This window comes from Nesoenas mayeri, assembly GCF_963082525.1.
Source record: "Nesoenas mayeri genome assembly, chromosome: 8".
NCBI lineage: Eukaryota > Metazoa > Chordata > Aves > Columbiformes > Columbidae > Nesoenas > Nesoenas mayeri.
This window is the reverse complement of record NC_137554.1, coordinates 28,737,935-28,759,674: the sequence shown is the minus strand read 5'-3', so window position 1 is coordinate 28,759,674 and position 21,740 is coordinate 28,737,935. Positions and strand designations below refer to the sequence as shown.

The 21,740-nt window shown below is 39.6% G+C and overlaps 1 protein-coding gene across 7 annotated transcripts in view; it reads left to right on the top strand.

Moving 5' to 3' along the window:
* CEP350 (centrosomal protein 350) overlaps window positions 1-21,740 on the top strand; it is a 73,653-nt gene that overhangs the window by 12,726 nt on the left and 39,187 nt on the right. For 3 of the 7 annotated variants that reach the window (XM_080348461.1, XM_080348455.1, XM_080348456.1), the window contains exons 4-19: window positions 21-135; window positions 848-980; window positions 1,508-2,124; window positions 2,626-2,736; window positions 6,330-6,443; window positions 9,464-9,607; window positions 10,400-11,055; window positions 11,726-11,847; window positions 13,311-14,374; window positions 15,688-15,841; window positions 17,009-17,172; window positions 18,132-18,321; window positions 19,436-19,656; window positions 19,771-19,934; window positions 20,621-20,779; window positions 20,979-21,092. In XM_080348461.1, the coding sequence (XP_080204587.1) occupies window positions 21-135; window positions 848-980; window positions 1,508-2,124; window positions 2,626-2,736; window positions 6,330-6,443; window positions 9,464-9,607; window positions 10,400-11,055; window positions 11,726-11,847; window positions 13,311-14,374; window positions 15,688-15,841; window positions 17,009-17,172; window positions 18,132-18,321; window positions 19,436-19,656; window positions 19,771-19,934; window positions 20,621-20,779; window positions 20,979-21,092 (4,242 nt within the window). The remainder of the gene's footprint in view (window positions 1-20; window positions 136-847; window positions 981-1,507; window positions 2,125-2,625; window positions 2,737-6,329; window positions 6,444-9,463; window positions 9,608-10,399; window positions 11,056-11,725; window positions 11,848-13,310; window positions 14,375-15,687; window positions 15,842-17,008; window positions 17,173-18,131; window positions 18,322-19,435; window positions 19,657-19,770; window positions 19,935-20,620; window positions 20,780-20,978; window positions 21,093-21,740) is intronic. The other 4 variants (XM_080348459.1, XM_080348457.1, XM_080348458.1 and 1 more) reach the window with 4 other exon arrangements.

Here is a 21,740-nt window from a genome sequence, read left to right as displayed (position 1 = left end):
GCATTGTCTTCAAATTCTAGCTACGTCATATAGAAAACAAATTGGAAGTAGCTCCCACCAGCACAGCTGTATTCGATTCTGTGATGGATGCCAAGAAGCCCTCTGCTAGTGCTGGCAGGAAAATAAGCAGAAAAGGTATGTTATTGAGGACACAGTGTGTAAGGCAGGATAAAGCCACTGCATTCCGGGAAACCTTGATTTCTCCTCCTTACCCCTTGGTTGTCTCCTGCTGATGATCTTTATCCTTGAAACTCTAATTGCCCAGGAGAAACCAATGTTTCCTTCCCTTAGCTTAGGAAAGAAAGTGTGCTATCAGTCACCTGGCTGGAGGGAGTGACAGGACTTGCCCACTGCTGTGAGTGAGCAGTGCTCATCCCATTCTGATGCCGTTTTTGTGGGGGCTGGACTAGCCGTTCATATTTTGTAATGTTTGTCAAATCTTATACCCTGACAGAATGCTAAATCTGATGATGCTTTATTTCATTTAAGGAGAACATTTTCTTATAAGAAATGAGCCCTCATCTTAAATGCTGTTCAGAGCATTCTGATAGTTTGTCACTGGAGGAGAACAGAGAGATCGACCTCTAGTGGCAGTACAGTCAACTTTGCATATAATTAATGTTTAAGCATTATTATCTCTCTTTAAGTATGATCATTGTTTCAAGCACTTACCATCTTGCTCTTAGTTGTTGAAATTGACTTGTTGAAAAAGAGAGGGAGTACTTTAAATGCTATTTGGAGTGCTGTTCGAGCCCAAGAAAAAACCTGTTCTTAGTTGTTCCAGCTCCTCGAGCTTTCTCCTTCTGGAGAGGTAGGTACATAGAGGATTCTTTGGTTTCTGCTTTAGCTTCCCGGTCCTCCAGCCAAAATAAATCAAGCAAGGAGAAGTCCTCACGCAGCCCCCTTCGCGCCACCACTCTTGAAAGCAATGTGAAAAAAAGCAGTCATGTGGAATTTCGTGAACCATTGGCCTCACACAGGTTAGTGCTGCGACAGATCAGAATTAAGCTAATAGTGATAGCTTGCCTTTTTAATGCTCAAATACAGGGCAGGGGGCTTTGGTGCAATTTATTTGTTTTCTCAGCTAATGACTCTGTTCTCCAGGAACTGTGCATGTGGGCATTGCTTTGTTTTAGAGATCATTTATTAACGAAGCGTCTCATCTAAGTTTTAGACTTGTTTTTTATTTAAAGCTTTTTTTTTTGAAGGGTCGCTTTTACAGCTTGCTGATTTTGCTACAAGTGCAAATTTCAGCTCCTCAACTTTATCATAGTCCTGTTCAGCTAGAGAGTGCAGAAAATCAAATTTTTAACAGAAACCTCATTCAGTTTTGTCAGACTTGCACTGTTAAATGTATGGTGATTAAACTTTTAAAGAACTTGCCTTTCAAGTGGACGCAAGGTATAGGAAGTAATTTTAGTTAATGAATATGCTGATTGCTGGGTTGGAAGGTCCTACGATTGTATTTCTGATGGTGACTTTTTTTTTTTTCCTTCTGTTACATCAGGGATACATATAGTTCTCTGTCTTACCACGGTTCTAGGCAACTTGAGGCCAAGCAGTTGCTCTCCAGTTTGGATTTAAGCGAAGCAGAAGGGAAGGCTGAAATAACAGGCCGTGTGATACATGACCGAGACGAGCAAGATCTGCACAGCAGAGACTTTGAAAGCCCATGTTCGTCTGCTGCAGGCGAAACTGTTGTTAGGTATTTGAATGACCGACCAGCAATTGATGCCTTGCAGAATAATGAGGCATTTCTTAAGGTTGCAACATCTGCAAGACTAGAAGAGGAAAAAACTAGTGGGTCAAGAGGAGATGAGAGTAGCACTAAAACTCTTCAGAGTAACCCATCCCAGGACAGTGAACCCAAAGTGTCTTTCCCTTCTGCCACAAGTATTTCTAACGCTCATAGACTGGAAATCTTGAAACAGCGGCAGCATAACGCGAAGCTGGAGAAGCTGAAGGAGCGGATTCGGAAGCAATGGGAGCATTCGGAAGAACTGGGTGGCAGAGGGCAGCATTTGGGGTATGCCGAGCAACCTATTGTGGTCACAAACGTGGAGAATGCCATGACTCCCAAAGTCAGGAAAGTGGCAGCAGCACCTGCTGCACCATCATACAAAGGTACGGAGGTGCAGAATCCCTCCCCATTGGTTCTGTGTGGTGAAGGAAATGAGTTCCATTCATTGAGCAACACGTCAAAGCGTGGCCATGACTCTCCTAGCTCTGTTTCAGTAGTACAGGGGTAGATAGCATGGCTTGATCACAGATATGAACAAGGAAGAAAATAAATTCTTGCCAATTTACAGAGCTGTGGATTCTTTTAAAATTCTTCCTGTCTCTTCTTGCAAATAACTGTAAAAAAGAAACTCACTGTATTGGTGTTTGGGTTTGTTTGATATTTTCTTATGGTCCCAGAGGTTAGTAAGATTGATTGAGAAAGCATTTTACATTTTTAATAATCTTCATCCAGTCTGCTGTTTTTCAACTATGAGCAAATGGCAGACTGATATATTGCTTTCTTCTAATTTAGTATTAGAAATTCAAGTAGTTCCTTTCTTACTTGGAAAAGCTTTATTTACATTTTATGCAGTTACTTTAAACCCTGACGTTGTTTATTTCCAGGTTTCAATCCTGCTGAAACAAAAATTCGCGCTCCAGATGGAAAGATCTGGCATGAGGAAGAATTTCATGTTAGACAGGAGCTGTATAGAAATCTAGCATTCCAGTTAACAGGTGAGACACAAACTGAATGGGTTAAGCCACACAAACTTTTCTGAGAAGCAGAGAAATTTATTTTGTACAAGTCTACAAAGTCATGGAAACAAAAAAATTGAAGCAATGAGTGTTAAGTATATTGGACTTCTCCCCATGGGAGGAGTAGCTTATTGAACACTGAAAAGGGGGGAAAAAAATCCTGCTCCCCATCCTCTCATTAAAATACTTGTAATAGAAAATCAGTACTGAAAAGAATCAAATGATGGCTTTTCTTCAAAACAGGAATTAAAAAGTCCTTATTAAAACTATTTTTGTTTAGTTTTGTAGGTTTTTTTAATACACATTTGCGTGTATTAATTAAATTTCATCTTTCAAAGGACAAAACTAAGCCACTTTTTGGGTTTGATGAAACCTGTATTATCTCATGGGAACTTTTTCCCACCCCCACCTCCCCCCCCCAGTCTTTAACACCATTATAGTGATTTGTGCACTGTATATTGAAGCCTGAATTCTGCTTCCTTCAGTGTGGTGTTAACAAATCGTCAGTCCTGAAGCTGCTTTGGGAGTTGTTAGTGGTTTAGTTGGAACATGTAAATGACTTAATGGGGGATGGGGGCATCTGTTGTGGAGTATCTCTGGGAATGCCTATTTGAAATGCAGTAGGTAGCCTGCAGTACAAGGGGTGGGCCACAGGTTTGTACACTAGGACATAAAAGGCCTTCCCTGGTTTCCCTGAGGAGCAGGAGAACAGGTACACCAGAAGAAGGCATAAGAAACCTTTTAAATAATCTCGATTTTATTTCCACTACAACTCTTTTACTTTCATTATCATAAGCTTGGGTAAGATACAAGAGAGAAGACTATGTAACTTTACAGTGATAAATGAACAGAACGCTGCCTTTGGGGTTTATTCCACATCAGGTTGTAGGAAAGAATGCTGAATGCTAAAACTTAGAAAACTGCTACTCATTGCTCTTTGCTTAGTTGTCTTTTGAAAAACATTAAATATCATTGTTGCAAAATGTCAGCACAGGAAAAAAGATCTATTTTAGGTGATGGACTCACTTAGCAACACAGTATTCTCATGCTTAAAAATATGAGCAAAGATGATAAAAAAATGCTACGTGTTCGCTTGGCAGTTACTCTGCTAAAAGACCAAAGATCTAATACATGCTTTATGTTTTCACATTCACTGCTTCAAGACCCAATCTTTATTAATCTTTCACCCTGGAAAACTGCAGTAATGTTAGCAACTCTTTTTCCTACGTGATCTGGGTTAGAATGCCCACATGTGCTTTTTTGATTTGCTAGGCTGGTGACAGTGCAGCGCTGTAAGGTTGAATTGCTTTTGACTGACTGAGCTACGGTAGGGGAAAGAGATCAAATGAGTAAAAAGGAAGGGAATGGAAAATAAAATCCCCTGAGAGCCCTTGCTGTTGCAGCTCAAGGATTTCCTTATTACGTATTAAAAATAACTTTTCTCATTGGTCAAAAAATATTTAAGACTCGAGAAAATGGGATGTGATCATAAACCTGTAGGTGTCTTCATATGTTGATAGTATAGTGGCTGCTATGGGCATTTTTAGGTTCTTGTACAGCTTGACATGGCACTGAGGAATTTTTCTGGAATCACTCAAAAAAAGAGTTCAGAAAGGACAGCAACTTCTTTCCAATAACATTGTTTTGCAAGTACTGTATTCAGCATCAGTCCATGCATTTAATGCCAAATTCCTGAAGACTTTTAATCTACACTGGCTTTATTTTTAAGTTTTGACAAGCATATTATGAATGATTCATTAGGTCTTTATAGAAATCCAAGTTTTTGAAAAGTTGTTACAGAGATCCAATTAAAAAGGTGTTTGGATCATGTGTTAGTGGACTTTTCTGTCTACAAAAAGAAGCTGTGTGTGTGTGTTCAACCATACACCTGTCCCAATGCCCTGCGTAGAGCAGCTGTCATGGAACGTGTCTTCTTTCTGACCCGAAAAGATTATATTGAATAGCCAATTCCAAGTAATCAAGTGCTGGTGCTGCACGTAATACATACTGTAAATGTATTTTTAGGTTGTCAGACTATCTATCCATGTGTTAATTCTGTATTAAAGCTACAGCATGTAGACTTTTGGGTGTGTAGAGTCAGTTGTATCAAAACCATTCCACGCTCTCTAGTGCTAAAATAAGCTGTAAGATCTCTAATCTACAAAAGCATTGTTCTTTACTGCGACGAGGTTTTTACATGTGAGTGTAGACTATACTGAATGTCTTTATCTTCATTTAGCAATTAGGCTGAAGGATATTGTATAGACCTAAAGCTTCTGGTAATTCTGTCTTAAAGATGTTCAGGATTTGCCTTACTAGAACAAAATTGCTGTAATATGACTGGAGTGGGAAGCAGCCTGCAGTGTGCTGGTGTCACGAAGGAATGAATTGATTCTGTCTTCTCTGTTCTTGCTGTCAGCCTCAAAGACAACTGGAAAATTTATAAGGAAAGGATATTAAGGGGAGAAAGACTCTTAAAACTCCATTGCCACATCCTTTAATATGACCTGTTGTTCTGTCTCTGATACTTCTTGTGGGCACCCATCAGAGAGTGGATTCAGCTGAAGTTGGGGGCTGTAAAATTTAGTATTGGCATCTAGAGAAAGCTTCAGATCTATTTGTGGAGGGGGTTGCATCCTGGTTGTTTTAAGTTGTCTGATCACATTCTTTATAAAAGAAGAACAAGACAACAGTGGTAATAGTGGCTTTGGAGTTCCCTACCTACAGTTCACTTTACGATTAAGAAAAGAGCATCCTCAAGGCATGTAAACTCAGGTGCTTTAACAAACCTCTGAAAATGTCAATGTAGACTACTGGGGCTGAATATACAGCTTGCCCGTCCTCCTTGAGCGATGTTTGCCTCTGTTTGTAGCTTAGGCAGCTGGGAAGCCCCTCACTGGGGTGGCAATTCCTGGGTTTCCTTTTGTTCTTTGCCCTAATGTGAAAACATGGTAAAATATGACTTTATCTTTAGTAAGTGTGCCTGGCATCTCTAAAGCCTAAATCCGATTGTCTTGTAAATGAGGGATTAAGTGACACAGAGTAGTTCTGCATGACTGGGTGAATTCTGTGACAAATTTTGTAGAAAGTAGAGCACACGGTATCCTGTCGTTCGTGCTCCAGCATGGAGGCAGTGAGTGAATGTGCTGTCATGCGTTAATGTGTGAGCAGCAGTCTGCATGTTTCAGGAGTGAAGGAACTACATGTTCTTGTGGAACGTCAATACTGTAAAATGTAATACCTATAGCAGAAGAGAACCAACAATTGTTCCTGTCAAACTGTCAACGTTTCTTTTAAAAATTGAAAATGAACTTTCTAAAGATCTATTATGGCATTGCTGTGGCTTCGCTGGGTTCCAGTGCATAGGCAAACAGCACTTAATTCAAAATGTCAATGCTCTGAAGATTTTTAAATGCTGGACTGAGAGTAGTTGATCTCAGTATATAATCTGGGAGAGTCAGTGAGTTTTCTTGCGTTTCTCTGTGTTTTGGTTTCTCAAGGTAAATGTTGAAGCTTGTTATTCTATGTTCTTTTCTGTGGGATATCACTTAACAGCTTTTGTTTGTTTTTAGAGGATTCAGCAGTGAAAGGAAAACCTAGTGAGAGAAACAAAGAGAAAAAAGCAACCAGACCAGTGCGGAAAGTGCAAAAACTGACACAGTTGTCAAGTCCAGAGGCCAAACAAGGTGATTACCTCTACTGTAGAGGGAAGACTGTCGTGTGCCCTTCAGAGATGAGTTTTGTCTCAAGAAATGGAGAAAAATTACAGCATATTGCTTTCCAAGTCTTTTCAGATGTGCAACAATGCTGCTGTAGTGTGTTTGTAGACTGTATGCTGCATTAGGGCTGTGTATGTTTTTGCCAGTGGTTGGTTAGCTGTGGGTGCTTTATTTGGTTTATTTTAATTTTCTGCCTTTCCATTTGCTGTGTGCACCTTATGGAAAGCGCTGAGGAGTGGGTGTATCTGTCATATATCTGTTAGGTATCTGTCAGGCCAACGCAAACAAAAAGCAGCAATAGCTGTAGCTCTGTTCTGGATCCAGCTTCTCTTGTGTTGAAGCTGGTTAGTGCCTGCCCTCCAGCTCAGTGAATTAACTCTGAGAGGAGGAGTGAAGATGGATGACATTAAAATCGGTGCCAGCAGGGCCTGCCGAGTCGCCCTCCTCTGTGAGAAGGGGCTGCAGCGACAGCCGTTCTCTGGTGCTGTTTCTCAGTGGGGAGGCAGGGAACAGGATGTCCCTCTGGCTTCTCTCTGGCTCTTGGTCTTCTACATCCTGTGTCAAGTTGTTGCTGTCCTGCACCTTCAGTTCCGGCTTGACCCATTCCTGGCTTTTTTCTTAGTGAAAGAATGTAAAAGCACGTTCCCTGGCAAGACTTAGAAATCTTGATACTTATAAAGGAAGGTTTCTTTCTTTTACCAATTAAGATTGTTTTGAATTTTCACTCTTTTTTGACATTTCCACTGTATATTGAATAAAATTAAAAGTATGCCAAGAAGATGAACAGGTTACTGTAGAGCCTTATAGTAGAAAACGAAATTAACTGCACATGGAATCCTATCAGTGCTTCTTAGTTTTCCAGTAATGTTAATCTTTGATATTCTGTGTAGCAAAAGAATTAGGAAAACTTCCACATCTGCTTCCTATTTGTTTTCATTTTCATACAAAGGAAGTTGTGACTGCATTCACACTACAGAGCAATTATTTTCTTTAAATACATGCAAGATTAGGCCTCTCTTGCACCCTTCAAGGTTTTATATTTGTCTCTCCATACAGTGACCCGTAATCAGTAAACACTTTGAAGGAAAAAAGCTGCTTTAAAAATTATTACAAAAGGTTTTTTAGAGAGTCTGCACTTCTGCATGCTGTAAATCATGAAGCTGCATGTGAATATTTTGTGGTAATGAATGCTAATACTTAAAAGTAAGCGATATGTGTGGATTTGCTCCTTCCTGTGCTGGTGTATTTACACTTAAGGAACTGCACTAAACAACCGTACATATTTGTGACAGTTCCAAGCGAGGGAGGAGCACAGAGATTGCTGCAAGTTTTAATAGCAATGCTTGTTCTCCGTAATGGATTAAACGTGAGTGGAATGATGGCCTGAAATCTTGTGAAGAACCAGATCGAAGTGGCATGTCCACAATAGCCCGTCCTCCTCCACCCACAGCAATAAGAAACTGCTTAACAGAGCCAAGGCTATAAATAGCCACAGCTCATGTTCTGCTCCGTTAGCGGGTTTTAGTTCCAACAGCTGACTTGAAATGGAAGATGAGATGTTACACTCCTTTTAAAATGCAGACAGAAGTCAGGGAGAACAGTGAGCTCCACAAGAGAACCCCTTTGGCTCATAGTTCTTTTTAGAAAAGGCTTGTAGTGACATGTTTCAAGTGACATTTATAAAATACTTGGATAATTTACAAAGTAAGCAAGGACTGCTGTTAGTAAATGAATGAGTAGTGGGCTACAGACTTCTGACTGAACAGGTTTCTTCCTTCTGGTTTAAAAATCACAAAACGAAAATACAGAGGGTTGGGAACAGAGGATTGGCATTGCCAAAACACTGTCAGTTTGCTGCCCTGGATTTCACATGCAGTTGCTTTGGTACCAGGTTTTCCGAGTCCTGCAGGGCCCGGGGTACCGTCCCTTTTTGTCCTCGTTATGTTCCTGCTGCAGTGTCTGGGTTTGTTTAGGCAGCGCTGTCAGAGGTTGAACCTGAGGTTGAATGGGTGGAAATCAACTGCTAGTTAGGTATTGAAGTCAGGTGCTTTTGTAGCAATAAAGTACTGCTAAATAGTCTGACTTAGGTTATTAATACTTTTATATGCTGCCTTTCTCCACAGCTCTTAAAGATCATTATTAAAAAAAAAGAAATTAATAATATTAGAAGTTAGTGGGATGAAAAGTGAGTTGAATAAACCTGGCACTTAATCTAACCAATATTGGCTGAAGATGCCACTGTACCCAGTTTTTGTCATTTGTTTATATGTAGGATGGTAGAACAGTACTAACATTTTTATTTGGTTTCTGTCACATAAGAGGTAATCTGTTCTTGAATTAAGTATCAGCTAAGTGAGTTAGTATCGGGATAGAACAACTGCTGCTTGGTATTTTTTAACCTCTCAGAAGACACCCGATTTGACATTTAATTATCTGTAAAAATCTCACAAATTTTTAGGTGTTGTTTTGTGTTTTTTTTTTTTTCCCTAGAATATCAGGTAATGTTCTTCTAATATGAAGATGAATATTTTTTTGTGTCCCACCTTTATTTTTGTTCTTATTATAACAGCATTTTAGATACTTTTATAGTTTTTTCTTATTTTCCTTATTTAAGTGGACATGAACAACTTCTTCTCAGACCTCTACAAATATTTCCCCTCTCCTCCAGTAGTGTTTGCTTATACGTTTTAGGCCTCTATAATCCTTTTTTCTTTTTCATTTTTTTAATCATTTTTCTAAGGCTTTAATATGTTACAGTATGTTTTGGCTTTTACGTTGTGTTATGTGTAGGCATGAAACACTGGTAGTTGTGCAAGTCAGCTGTTGAGTGTCTTCATGGTACATCGACTGTTTTGTGTAAGTGCAGCCATACCACTTACACAGAACTAAATGGTATAGAAATTATTAACCCTTGCAATAAATACTGGTTTTTTATATGTTGGAAAATGCACCTAGTGCTTGATTTCTGTTTATTACTTATTGTACAGGTGGGAACTATGTAATAAGCACATCCTCCTGGCGAGAGGGACAAAAGCTGGCAAAAAAGATCCTGGGTCCAGGTCCCAGAATAGAACAGGACAGAAGAGCTGTGTCTAGTGACAGAACAGGACGAGAGCGAGCCACCAAGTCTGGTAAGTTTTAGTTTTATCACTGGACTTTTAAAATTTTATTCAATTTACTATACAACACTGCATGTGTGCATGTCAGCAGTTTCTTAAAATAACTCATATTTTCAGCCTGGGATTTGAGGGTGAAGAATTTTGCTCATGGCCATGGTTGGGATGCACAACCTTTCTTCCTTAGGTGGATTATGAACATTTCTTGGTGTCACGGGAAGTTGGCCCTGTGCATGTGACTTGATGGGTAGCACATGCTGCAGAGGTTCTCAGGAGCTCTGGAAAAGATGGGAAATAGGTTGCAATGAAAGAAATTAAGAACCTGCAGTCTGTCTTTGCCTCTTGAAGCTAGTGGGGAGAGGAATGAATGGCTGGCAGTGGTCCACAGGCCAGATTAATTTTCCAGATGTGTGGCATATAATACATGAGCTATGGTTGGGCATCCCTGTTTTGCAGGAATTGTGGTTCTTCCAGATACTATATAATGTCATCCATGTGCATCATATATCTTCATTAATCCGTCCACCAGCCCTTTTCAGAGCTTATTGAAAATCTCAGGACAAGTAAGGGCAGCTGCTGTGCTTCTTATGCCTATGAGGCGCTGAGGCTGGTAAGAGTATAAAGGGTGCGAGCTCAGTCTAAGCAAAGGCTGCTATGTTCTGACTGTGACACTGAATGAAGCAAAAATACGTTTACAGTGAGATTTGCACTCTTCCTTCATCCTTACTTTCGCAGCTGTTTCAGTGGTAGCACGTTATTTCCCAGTTTGATTTTTACCTGAAATGTTTGACAAGTCTTATTCTTTAGCAGGCTATATCGGAAGGACAGGTTCAGATTCTAGACTGGATGTTACCCATAAGACCTCTTCAAGAAGTTTTGAAAGGTCAAGGAGTAAAGTACGGTCTGAGAATAATCTGAAGAGACTGGAAGCTGCTCTTCCAGGTGGTAACCAAGAAGATCATGCCTCTGTAAATAAGGACTTCCTGCCCGTGGAGATCCGTGGAATTCTCGATGACTTGCAATTGGATTCCATGAGTACAAAGCAAGAGAAAGATGTGGAAAAGCAGAATCAGAAATCTGTTTTACCTGCTCAAAATGCCAGGAGCCACAGCCCAACCAAAAGGAAACCAGACAAGATAGCTGCCAGTGAGGAGCCTCAGGTGATCTCTAAGAAACGTCACTACAATACAGTTGAGGTTCGTCAGTACATCATCAGGCAGCAAGAGAAGCGGAAGAAGCAGCAGAATGAAGAGAAGAAAGCGCAAAAGGAGGCAACAGAACAGAAGAACAAAAGGCTTCAAGAGCTCTACAGAAAGCAGAAGGAGGTTTTTACTAAAGTGAAGAATGTGCCTCCTCCTGAGCCTTCAGCAGCCAAAAGGTTACAGGAAACCTACTCTAAATTATTGCTGGAACGTACGTTTTTAGAAGAGCCACCTCAGCTGCCCAGTGTGCAGGAATCACAGGTATAGCTGATTCACTAACTTAATGTGTTGCAGTTGTTTGCAGGAATAGGAGGTCATATGTTTAGGAAGGTCATGAGTTGTCTCGGTCTCGTCATCAGTTAAGAAAAAGGATACAAACAAAACTGCGTAGCTTTTGCTTAAACATAGAGGGTTTGATCTGGAGCTTCCTTGCTAGAGGGGCTGCTTTTTAGCACAGCAAGGCCTACTAGAAAGATGAACGGAAATCATCTTTCTATTATAAATAGAAGAATAATTCTGAATATTAGCTAACAGCAGCTATAAAGGCTTTTCTTAAGAAATCTTTAAACATCAGTCAAAACGGGAATCGAAGAGCTTTGTCTGAAGTTGCTTTCAGTCAGTGGACAAACTTCATCTTCAGTGAGTTAAATGCGTTTTCTAATAAAAAATTGAATATGAAAGAAATCAAGATATGTTAAGAGACTAATATAAATTTGTGTTCGTCCAACCTAGTTCAGTATGTGAGCAAAGCTTTTTTACCAGTACATTCTGCTGAGGCAAAACCATAAATGTCTTGTGGCTTTAAGTCTGTGCAGTAGGGAAGATGTGATACACACTGAGAAATGTAAGCCTTTTCAATTTTAATGAGACAAGGCCTCTAAACTCCTGCAGACTTTTGAAAATGCATTTTTCTGGTTGTCTTCACTTCTAGCCCAGACCTGGTTATCAACCATCTGGGGAATCCGACAAAGAAAACAAGGCTCAAGAGCGTCCTCCTAGTGCGTCTTCAAGTAGTGACATGTCGCTATCGGAACCGCAGCAGCCGCTACTGAGGTGAGCAATTGTGGGTCTTTTGAGAGAGAGAAGAATACTCCGGTTTTCATCTCTGAGAGCTGAAAATAGATTAGGCTCTTAAGTTCATGTTCTAGGAAGGGTAATTCTCTTTATGGCATTTTTAATGTTTCCTCACAGTAAAGAGGAAGCTGATGCAGGAAAAGCATATGAAAATTTTGGCTATGGGTATGTAGTGAGTCTGTAGATAAATAAAGTCAATGGTGGTTGCTGTTAATCTTTTACTGACATCAAGGGGATGTGAGTTTCATATTGGGAGACTCTTGGCCATTGCCATTGAGCAACAGAAGCTGATCGTGTGAATACATCTGTTGATTTTTTTTTTTGTATTTGATTTGTTCAATGTTTCTATTTAATCTATTGTCTTGGATTCAGGCCTTTAATTACTGTCTCAAAAGTAGCAAAATCACTTCTGCTTGGAACTAGCCTATCCATGTTTCCTTTCATGTTGCTTTGCCCATTTTTAATTATTCAGTGTATTATCAAAGCTTTTCTTACTGTAAGAAGAGGTGCCTAATCAAACACTCAAATATAAGTATCATGAAGTTTCTTGCATATCCTTAATATCCCTGTTGTGCTAATGTGTCTTTATTTTTAATTACATAAATAATATCTCCTTCTTAAATACATACTTGTACCTTGACTTGGTCAAATCCACGTTGACTTCGTAAATTCAATGAGACCTGTTTCCTTTCTGGAAAAGCTCAGGGAAGCACTAGGCATGTTATGTAGTACTGTGTGTAGAATGGGCTGCCAAGCCATATGGTAGTAAATATTGCAAGTGTAATATTGTAAGGAAAAAATCTAAGTGCTAATGTTAGGAGAGATGAGTTTTAAAGGGCTGCATAAGTTATTTGAAGAACTTCACAGTAAGTGGAGAAGCAGTTTTTTTGTGAGGGACTCTCCAGGTTTCCTGGTATCCAGAATATGCACAAGTGATATTAGTCTCTACAGAGCTCCTGTCATGCAAACGGGAGCTATCTGGAAATAAAAAAGATTTCTTACAGAACTTTAAACATGCTTGTATTTCCAGTGCTCCTTTTCTCTAAGTGTTCTTTGTGCCTACCCTGAGTGATGGCTCCAGGGAAACATGGGCTGGGTTCAACTGGAGAGGGAAGGCTGGGGCTAAGAAATTTCAAGGGAAAAGAAAGATGTTTCCTCCCTTGTGAAGTCAGGAAACTTTTGGGAAAGGCTTGCTGCTGCTCCCAGCTTGTTACAGCTCTAAAACATACAGTGCACCATAAACAGCATTTCACATTTGGAAGGTGCTGTGTTGGTTTTTTTAAAATAACATCCTGTAACTCTTTACTATCCCATTCCCTGCCCCTCTGACTCCAGCAAAAAAGTATTTTTTCCTGAAAATTACATCTGTGGCGACCACACTCTCATGTAAAATATCAGTACTTGTATAAATCGTCAGCTTAAATGTTGAGTTTTCATTTCAGGAGCGATTTGATGGAGCCTCCATGGGTACAACCAGACAGGTTGAGCCCAAGAGTCCAGCTCTCTCACCCACAAGCTCTCATGGGCCCAGGTGGAGGCCCCTGCTCCCAACACTGGAGTCTGGAGCAGATGGACCTTTTGTCAAAGGAGTGTGACGCAATGTTGGCAGGCAGGAGGAGCCACGCTGCACCCATGGGATCGCTGACCTTGATGCCTCAGCCATACCTGAATGCACCCACTGCACAGCAAAATCTCTTAGTGAAACCTACCGCTAACCAATATAAGAGTAAACTGGATCGGATTGAAGCTCTGAAAGCTACAGCTGCTTCCCTTTCTAGCAGGATTGAAAGCGAAGCCAAAAAGTTGGCTGGGGCTGGAATCAATTATGGTACCAAGTGGAACTCAGACCATGAATTTATGCAGGAAAAACAAGATGATGGACGGTGGGCAAAGGCTGTGAGTCCTCCTGTGAGAGAAGAAAATGAAGATGCTTTTTCGACCAGAATTCAGAAAATGTTGGGTACTTGTGTGTCTCATGCAGCCTTTGATGACAACCTTCCTGGGATAGGCAACCTTAGCGAATTTAAAAAGCTTCCTGAGACCATCAGGCCTCACACTGCTGCGGTCAGCCTTGGAATGAGGTCCCCTGCAGCTAACAAGCATAAGGAGATACTAGGACATTTATCTAAGAGACAGACTGACTCCCCAGGGCGTGAAAACCAGGCTTACGCTCCAAACAAAGCTGTGATTCCTCAAGAATCCAGCATCGACTCCATCAGCGAAGGGCCTCTCCTGAGTGATGGGAGCTTCTCTGAAGAGGAGGGAGGGCAGCACAAACAGCTGCCACTGAAGATGCTGGAGACATTAAAAGAGAAGGATTTCTGCAGTCGGGAGAGAAATGCTTTTGAGCCCATAAAAGAGTTTCAGAAAGAAGCTGAGAAGTATTTGCCACTCTTCCCTCAGACAAGTGACGCACACAGCAAGGGGCCATGGGAGGAACTGGCGAAGGGAAGTCCCCACAGTGTCATCAACGTCTTTGCAAAAAGTTATCAGCTTCATGGAAAAGGTAAAAATGGAAAAATTTCTCAAAGCTCTTGTGAATTACTATTTTTCCAGTCTAACTACTCCTTATACTTTATACGTCACAGCTAAGGAAGGTGCTTTTAGGTATCTCAAAGGTGAATCTGTGTAAACTTTCTCACTTTACTTTTGGATGATGAATTATTCTCAACTCCCCTTCTTTTGCTTTCTTGTGTAAGGGAAAAAAAAAAAAAAGACAAACCCACTGCACTTCTGTGCTGGAAGAAGATCATTTTTATATTAGATTGCTCTGTATTTCTAGATAACTAATTCATATGCTGGGTTACATGTATGAAGGACCGCCATAGTTATGGTATTGTGAATGTTAAGTTTACATTTATTGTATCCAAAATTGCATACTAAACCTAAATTGCCCAGAATGCATTTGGAAATGGTTCTCTACGCCATGGAGAATGGACCCTCTGGAGTGGAATGTGCATCTTCCTACTATATATGCACTCCAGATCATCTGTAATAACACATCATTCTTGTTTCAGCAAAGGCAGAAAGGTTAAATAAAAGCTTTATGCAGCACTTCATGGCATAAACAGGAGTGCTTGCGTGTATCTTGAGTGCTTGCTACACAAGAATAATATACCTTTACTATTAACGTATTATTAGAACCATGTAACTTCAGTAGATGAACGATCTGGACTTTCCTTTTGCATCTCTACTCATATGAGTTATTTAATAATGTCTCAAAGTAGTGTGACAATTAAAACTCCAATAACAATATTGTATTTGAAGAAAGTGAGGTTCTTGGTATTTCAGTAGGGAAAGTCTCTTGCTTAAACAAGCCCGTTTCAAGTGTTAGTGTCCCATGCAGAGTGCTTCATTTAATTTTCTTCTTCTCTACAAATTTATTCTTCATTTTATAAGTACCCTTTCTCTTGTCTTGAGTTCCTCGTTTTGAGGAGGGATGTTTTCTGACAAATTTATTTTTGTCTTGTGGTTTTTCTTGATTCTTTTTTCCTTCATTCTATTTCCCCTAAAGATGGCTGCATTTAAATTTTCTGCAGATGGCTCTATTCTCAAGCACTCTGCTCTTCAAGAATGCTTTAGCTGGAGTGTATTAATGAAGTATTCAATAATTTACAAAAAGAGGCATATGTGCTTATTATGTTGTGTTAAAACTGCTGTGGGATGGCTATACTGCTGTTCTCCTGACATTTTTGTGTTTGAAAGGACGTCTTTGTAACTCCTGGCTTGGAATGTTTTAATTCCTGCAGCATTATTACCTGTTTGATACACAGTTGCACTTATCATTTTTGTCTTTTCCCTTCTTTGTCCACTTTTTAGTGTTTGATGAAAGGCTGAATGGAGGCTCTGGCCTCCTGCGCCCTTTGCTCCCTGCCACAAGCCCTGCGGAGAGCGTGGTTTCTTATGAAGATGACTTTACCTCATCGCAGGGAAGTGGCACTTTAACAGACAAAAAGATTTCACGTGACCTCAGGTAACTCTGTGTTAGACTTCTTGTAAAAATCAAAATGTAGAATTCATCAGAAAATAGTTAACTCAAAATTTGTTCCATAGTAGACTGGTTATCTTTTCTGTTATGCTGTATTGTTATGCTAGTCCAAGTGATGAGGTGCTTCCTTAGGGCCTCACAGTTAAGGTAGCAACCGGCATGATTAAGACATGAAGATTAAAGTGTTCCTGTTCCCTGTCTAATCTTTGTTCTTCCTTAGTTTGACAGGTGGCTTTAGGCAAGGTTCTTACCCTTTGTAGTCAGTTCCCCAACTTATGTGGCTGCTATAACGCTCAGTTGGTTAGTCTTTATAATTTAGAGAAAATAAAATATATTTTAAAGTGTTAAAATTCCTTCAGTCCTTAAACATTTTGTAAAAAGCCTATAATTGCTTTCAGTGATGCTTAGTAAAGGATACATAAATAGTCTGTAAGAATTTTAAAAACCTTTTGATCAGTCTAAAATTTGAAGACTATAAATCATAGGTGCTCCATGTTACTACTGAATTTATGTGGCATCCTGAATTTCCTAGGACCCTTTTTTGTAATGAGATAGATTTACATCTTTTGGCCACGTTGGGGAAGGCTGCAAGTACAGTGTTTATTTATACTGGTGGTACTTTACCTTGGAAGAACAGAAGGTAAAAGGCACTTTGCACACTGAAAATGTTGGCTGCAAAAAATGCTTTTCTGCTGATTAAACTTCTTGATAGGTCTTCTGTTAGTATTATTTAGTATATAATGCATTACCCCCTTATTTGCAAATACTTTATTAAAAATCACTCATATTTTTGTCAGTTTATTGATTATACCTGTATGCCCAGAGCTTATCTGAAATCCAGTTGTATTTGGAGTGATTCTTATGTTCAAGTCTGTAGTCAAGTAGCTCTTAACAGATTGGGAAGGTTGTTACCCATCTTTTACTGTTTCATATTATCAGAAGTATGTTTCAGTATGTTCAATATCATATCCAAATTCCTAGTGGTTTAGCTGCTGTAATTTTTAATCTCAAAATCAATGCTTTTCAATAGGGGCTAATTAGCGCTATTTTAGCCATCTGTCCCTAATTTAAAGTGCGATGGATCTTGTGTGCACAGTGTACTGTGGGAGCTGGAAGTCCTTAGTCGATCGCTGTCCTTGTGTTCCATTTTAGCGTTGCTGGCAGCAGTAATTCAAGCATTCAGGAAGAAATTCCTAGTAGGAAGTCTCCCCATGAACCTCGTTCTGTGGAACTTGCTTCTCAGCATTCATCTGGACCACGTTCTGCAGCATCTTCTCGCTCATCTGCTTCCTCTAAAAAGAGAGGGAAAAAGCAACGTAAGTGCAGTACTTGACTGCGAGGTATTTATTTTTTTTTAAACAAGGTTTTAGGGTTTTCTGTCATGAAAACATCACACTTTCTACATATCTGGAAACTGTAATCTAATACTGATAGGATGACTTATTTATTACTCTGGGGATTCCTTCTTAAATTCTTTTTTACTCTGATTATTCTCTGACCTTAAAATACAGTCATCTAAAATTAAATAAGCAAGAGGTTGTTAATAACATTGAAAGTTTTTCCCCTCCTAAATCAACCTTCTAACAAAATAGTTAATTTTAATATCCTGTGGGAGCTATCCTCAGATTCTGTACTGAGGAAGTTCCAATAGGCTGCTGAGAAATTGGAGTTGTGACCACATTTATGAAGGTGACAACAAGTTTGCCCGTATGCTTCATCATTGGATCACAGACAGTTTTCATACATGCACAGATTAAGAAAAATATGTCTTCTACGGTAACTTGTACATTACAAAAACATGAAGAAACTTGAGATTTGGTGAACTCTTACTATATAAGCAGTGGATAACATCAGAAAACTCTAGGTTTAAAGCCAATAAAAGAATGAGAAAAGTAAGATTCAGCATTCCAAATTATATTTCTTCATATTTCTCAAAAGTCTCTTACTTTCCCCAAGAAAGCTAGACCTTATTCTGATTATCAGTATTTGAAAAGTCAAATGCTCACTTTCTTTATTTAAACCAATAGTATGCTGAAATGAAAGCCGAGTGACAGTTTTGTTGACAGTAGATACAATATACAGAAGAGAACTTAATCTCCTGTAGGAAGCCGCCAAATTTACGTTTCTTACTTGTTGGATGTATAGACTTCTAACTCAAAGGCATCTTTAATTGGTGAAAAAAAAGTTGTCAATTATTTGTTTTGGGGTTCTTGATGGTAAAATATTCATATGTAGAATACCAAACATAAACCTTGGCAATCTTATTTCTTCTTAGGGTTGGACTCCTACAATGGAAGTTCTCACCACTTTCCTGTGGAAGAAGATAAAATGCTCTCTGAAATAGAGCGGGGATCCCAACAGGCAAAGAAATCCTTGCGGAACAACAGAATTTCTAATAAAGATCATGAGCAGAGCCCAGATACAGACAGCACACTGGAAAACTTGTCTGGACATTCCCTCATGAGGTAACACGAACCTGCTAAGAGACTATGCAAATATAACTAAGCTTGGTAGTGTTATGGTGTAAAAATGGCTATATCTTTGGGTATACAAAAGGAATGTTACAGAAATTATCAAATGTTAATATGGTGGGCATACAGAAAATATTATTTCCCTGTATTTTAAATAGGAAAGCCTAATGTAGATCGCTGTAGAAATGTGCAGTTATCTTGTGCTTTTCAGTTGCATCTGCAGACATTTCTCGCTAGACTTGTGTGCAGCTAATACTCAGTTCTGTGAGCTGATGTTTTTTCAGAGATGAACTGTACCTCAGAGAAGGGTGTAGAGGAAGAGAGTAATTATTTTTCCTATTGAATCCTCTGCATGTCTATCTATGAATGCAGTTTGTTTTCTTCCAATTGTGCAACGAAGATAGCTATGAAATGCACTCAGCTTAGGTTTCACTGTACTTTTTTCTAGAAAGCAACAATTGATACGAACGGTCTGTGACGCGTTCTGTGTGCGTATAGAATGGCTCTGAGGGTACTGACTTATTTAACTCTATTCCAGCCAAAAGCAGGACAGTGACTTTCACTGATACCCAGTGTTGGGTCTGAAAGGCCCTAAGGTGTACCAAGTAAAGCAGAACATCTTCCTAAGGGATTTAAGCAGCAACTGTTTATTCTCTTTTGGCTAACTGAAATGGGAATAGTAAATTTAAGAAGTGTCTGCATCATTTTCTGTATGTTTGGAAGGTGATGTCTTCAACCATCTCTTAAGAAGAAATGTTTCTGTAGTATTTTACTAACTGTTTAAATCAAGTTTTGACCTTCAAGCATTTTATTTGTGTTTTGATGAAAAAGATCAAGAATCAGGGCAGTGGCTTACCACGTTCAGTTGCATCCATGTGCTGATAGTAACCTGTTTACTTTTTGAAAATACTGTTTGTTGTATTCTGATATAGGTACAAAACCCATCTCATGAGGCCATTTCCTAAAGGCAGACTGGATGTGTGCAGACCATAAAAGACTGTGCCCTTTGCGTGGTGTATATCAATGGAAGAACTAAGTTTTTGCTTTATTGTCTTATCAAATGTCTTAGGAGGATATTGACTCCTTTTTTTTTTCATTTCACTGTCAGTTTCTCAGATAAGGGAAGATCCCAGAAGACACCAACTTCTTCCCCATCTCCTGGCTCCCAAAAAATCTCGCAGTTTGATTCTATAGGCAACACAGCAGAAAGAGTCAAGTCGCCCGCTGGCTTTTCTGGAAGTGCAGCATCAGGGCTGAAGCCTCACGTACCCCTCACTGACTTGAGTCTGGGAACTAGTAGATCTGTAGCAGGAGCAGCCTCGGCGGGCGGTGAGTTCTTTTGTTAAAACCGTACTAATTGGAGCAGTTATACTTTTTTTCTTTATTTTTTTGGTGTGAGACACTAAAGCATATGGAAGTTGACCAGTAAGTCTTATCCTGCAGGTTGTATGCGCTTCTCGCCTGTGGGGCTTCAGCATCGTTTATCAGCAGAGCTGAACTACCTTAGTGCTATTGAGGAGTCTGTGCGACAGCTTGCAGATGTAGAACGAGTAAGAGGCATTTCTCTTGCCCAGCAGGAGAGCGTTTCTTTGGCTCAGATTCTAAAGGTAATGGAAAAATATGTCGTTGTCTTAACCTTCCTTTTTTTTTTTTAATTTTTGAATTTTGCAGGAAAATTAAACAAATTAGGTGAGTTATGCTTTTGTTAGCAATGCAGAGAAATTGTAATGGATGTGATGGAGCATCCCCAACAGGGTCCATTTTTTAGGATTTATGTCTGTTATCTTTCTTACTGTAAGTTGACACCAAGGAACTGTTGACTCCAGAATATATGTTGTTAATGTATCATTAGCTGGAATCACTGCTTTGCTTGTGTACTCCAGTAAAATAGAAACTTAATTATTTACTGGGTTTGACGTTGGCTCCCAGTGCCATGAAGTGTAGTTGTGCAGGCTGGATCATTTGTGTAATTCCATGAAAAGGATATTTTTGGTTGATGTTTCCTTATGTTGACAAGATTGCTCATTCTAGTTTGTTGAATTAATTGGTTTCCTAAATCCTCTTTCTTTGTGCACTGTGGTGGAAGAGTATGGGGAATGTGCATTGTCTGCTGTCTACCTACTTAAAAAGGGAGAGAAGGTCAGTCGGTAGACTGAAAATTTTACTGTAGCAGAAGAGGCGCCACCACTAGAGTAGATCTAGATCTTTCAAAGGTAGTTGCAGACACTGGCTAAGGAAAAAACGGCCCTTATATTTAACTTGCCTGATTCAAACTTGTTTTCCTAATCTGTAGGCACAGCAGCAGCGCCATGAGCGGGACTTAGCTCTTCTGAAAATCAAGGCTGAACAAGAAGCTTTAGAAAGTCAGAGACAACTGGAAGAGGCAAGGCAGAAGGCAGCTCAGGTAATGCTGCCCTTCAAAAAATGTGGAGTGTGTAAGAGGCAACATGCTGTAAGTAAATCCGTGCCTATGAGTATTCTTAATTTGAGGCTGTGAACATATGGAAATGGTGAAGGGGTTTAATATAGCTAAAAAAAAAAAGCTCTTAGGGGCCAATGTCAAACTTTTTTCTGACCAGATTTTGAGAAATAAAACTGTACTTATAAGCAGAAAATTGTGAAGAGCTGAACTGGCTGTGTTTTCTGCGTAGGTCCATGCAGAGTCACGGCAGCATCTTGTCCAGTCGCAGCAGGAAGCTGCACAAGAGACCCTGTGCAAGGCTGCGGCCAAGCAGGCGGAAACTGCACCTCACCAGCTCCGTGAGGTGAGGTCCTGAGTGAAAGGAAAAGCTATTCTTATTTCAGTGTTATTTGGAATTTTGTTTTTGCCTCTAGGTTATTCTCAGTTCAGTGTCATTCTCAGTGTAACTTCTTCACCTTCATAACATGACAAATGATAGGACTTTAAAGGAGCTTTTCTGACATTGTTATTTAAAAGTCAGTTGGGAGCCTTAAATCCCTGTTGAGTGTTCTTACGATCTTCCAGTTAACATACTGTTGAGAAGTTTTTGTTCTTCTAGGATAGATTGATGATAGTGAACACAACATCTTTAATTCCATAGATCTACACTCCATCAGGGATTAATCCTGTATCTGTTTCATTTGCAAACTAAATTGGAAAAGCAGGGAAATTGCAGTTTTGCTTACTTTTGAAGGTAGGAGATCAACAAATAAATATTTTTTAAAAAAAAAGGAGAGGGGAGTATCCTCAGCAGAGCTTTTAACTTGGTGCATAATTTGAAGTTTTCTTTTTCTGAGTGTTTTTTCATTCTTGTGGCATACAGAGCTTTTATCAGTGTTATATTTCTTGTTCCCGACATGTCGCAGCTGTTTCCCGCGTAAAACTTGTTAACCAAGAAATGCTTTTGTGTCTTCATAGTTTAGCAATCAGAGCGACTGTGAATTAGGGTTAT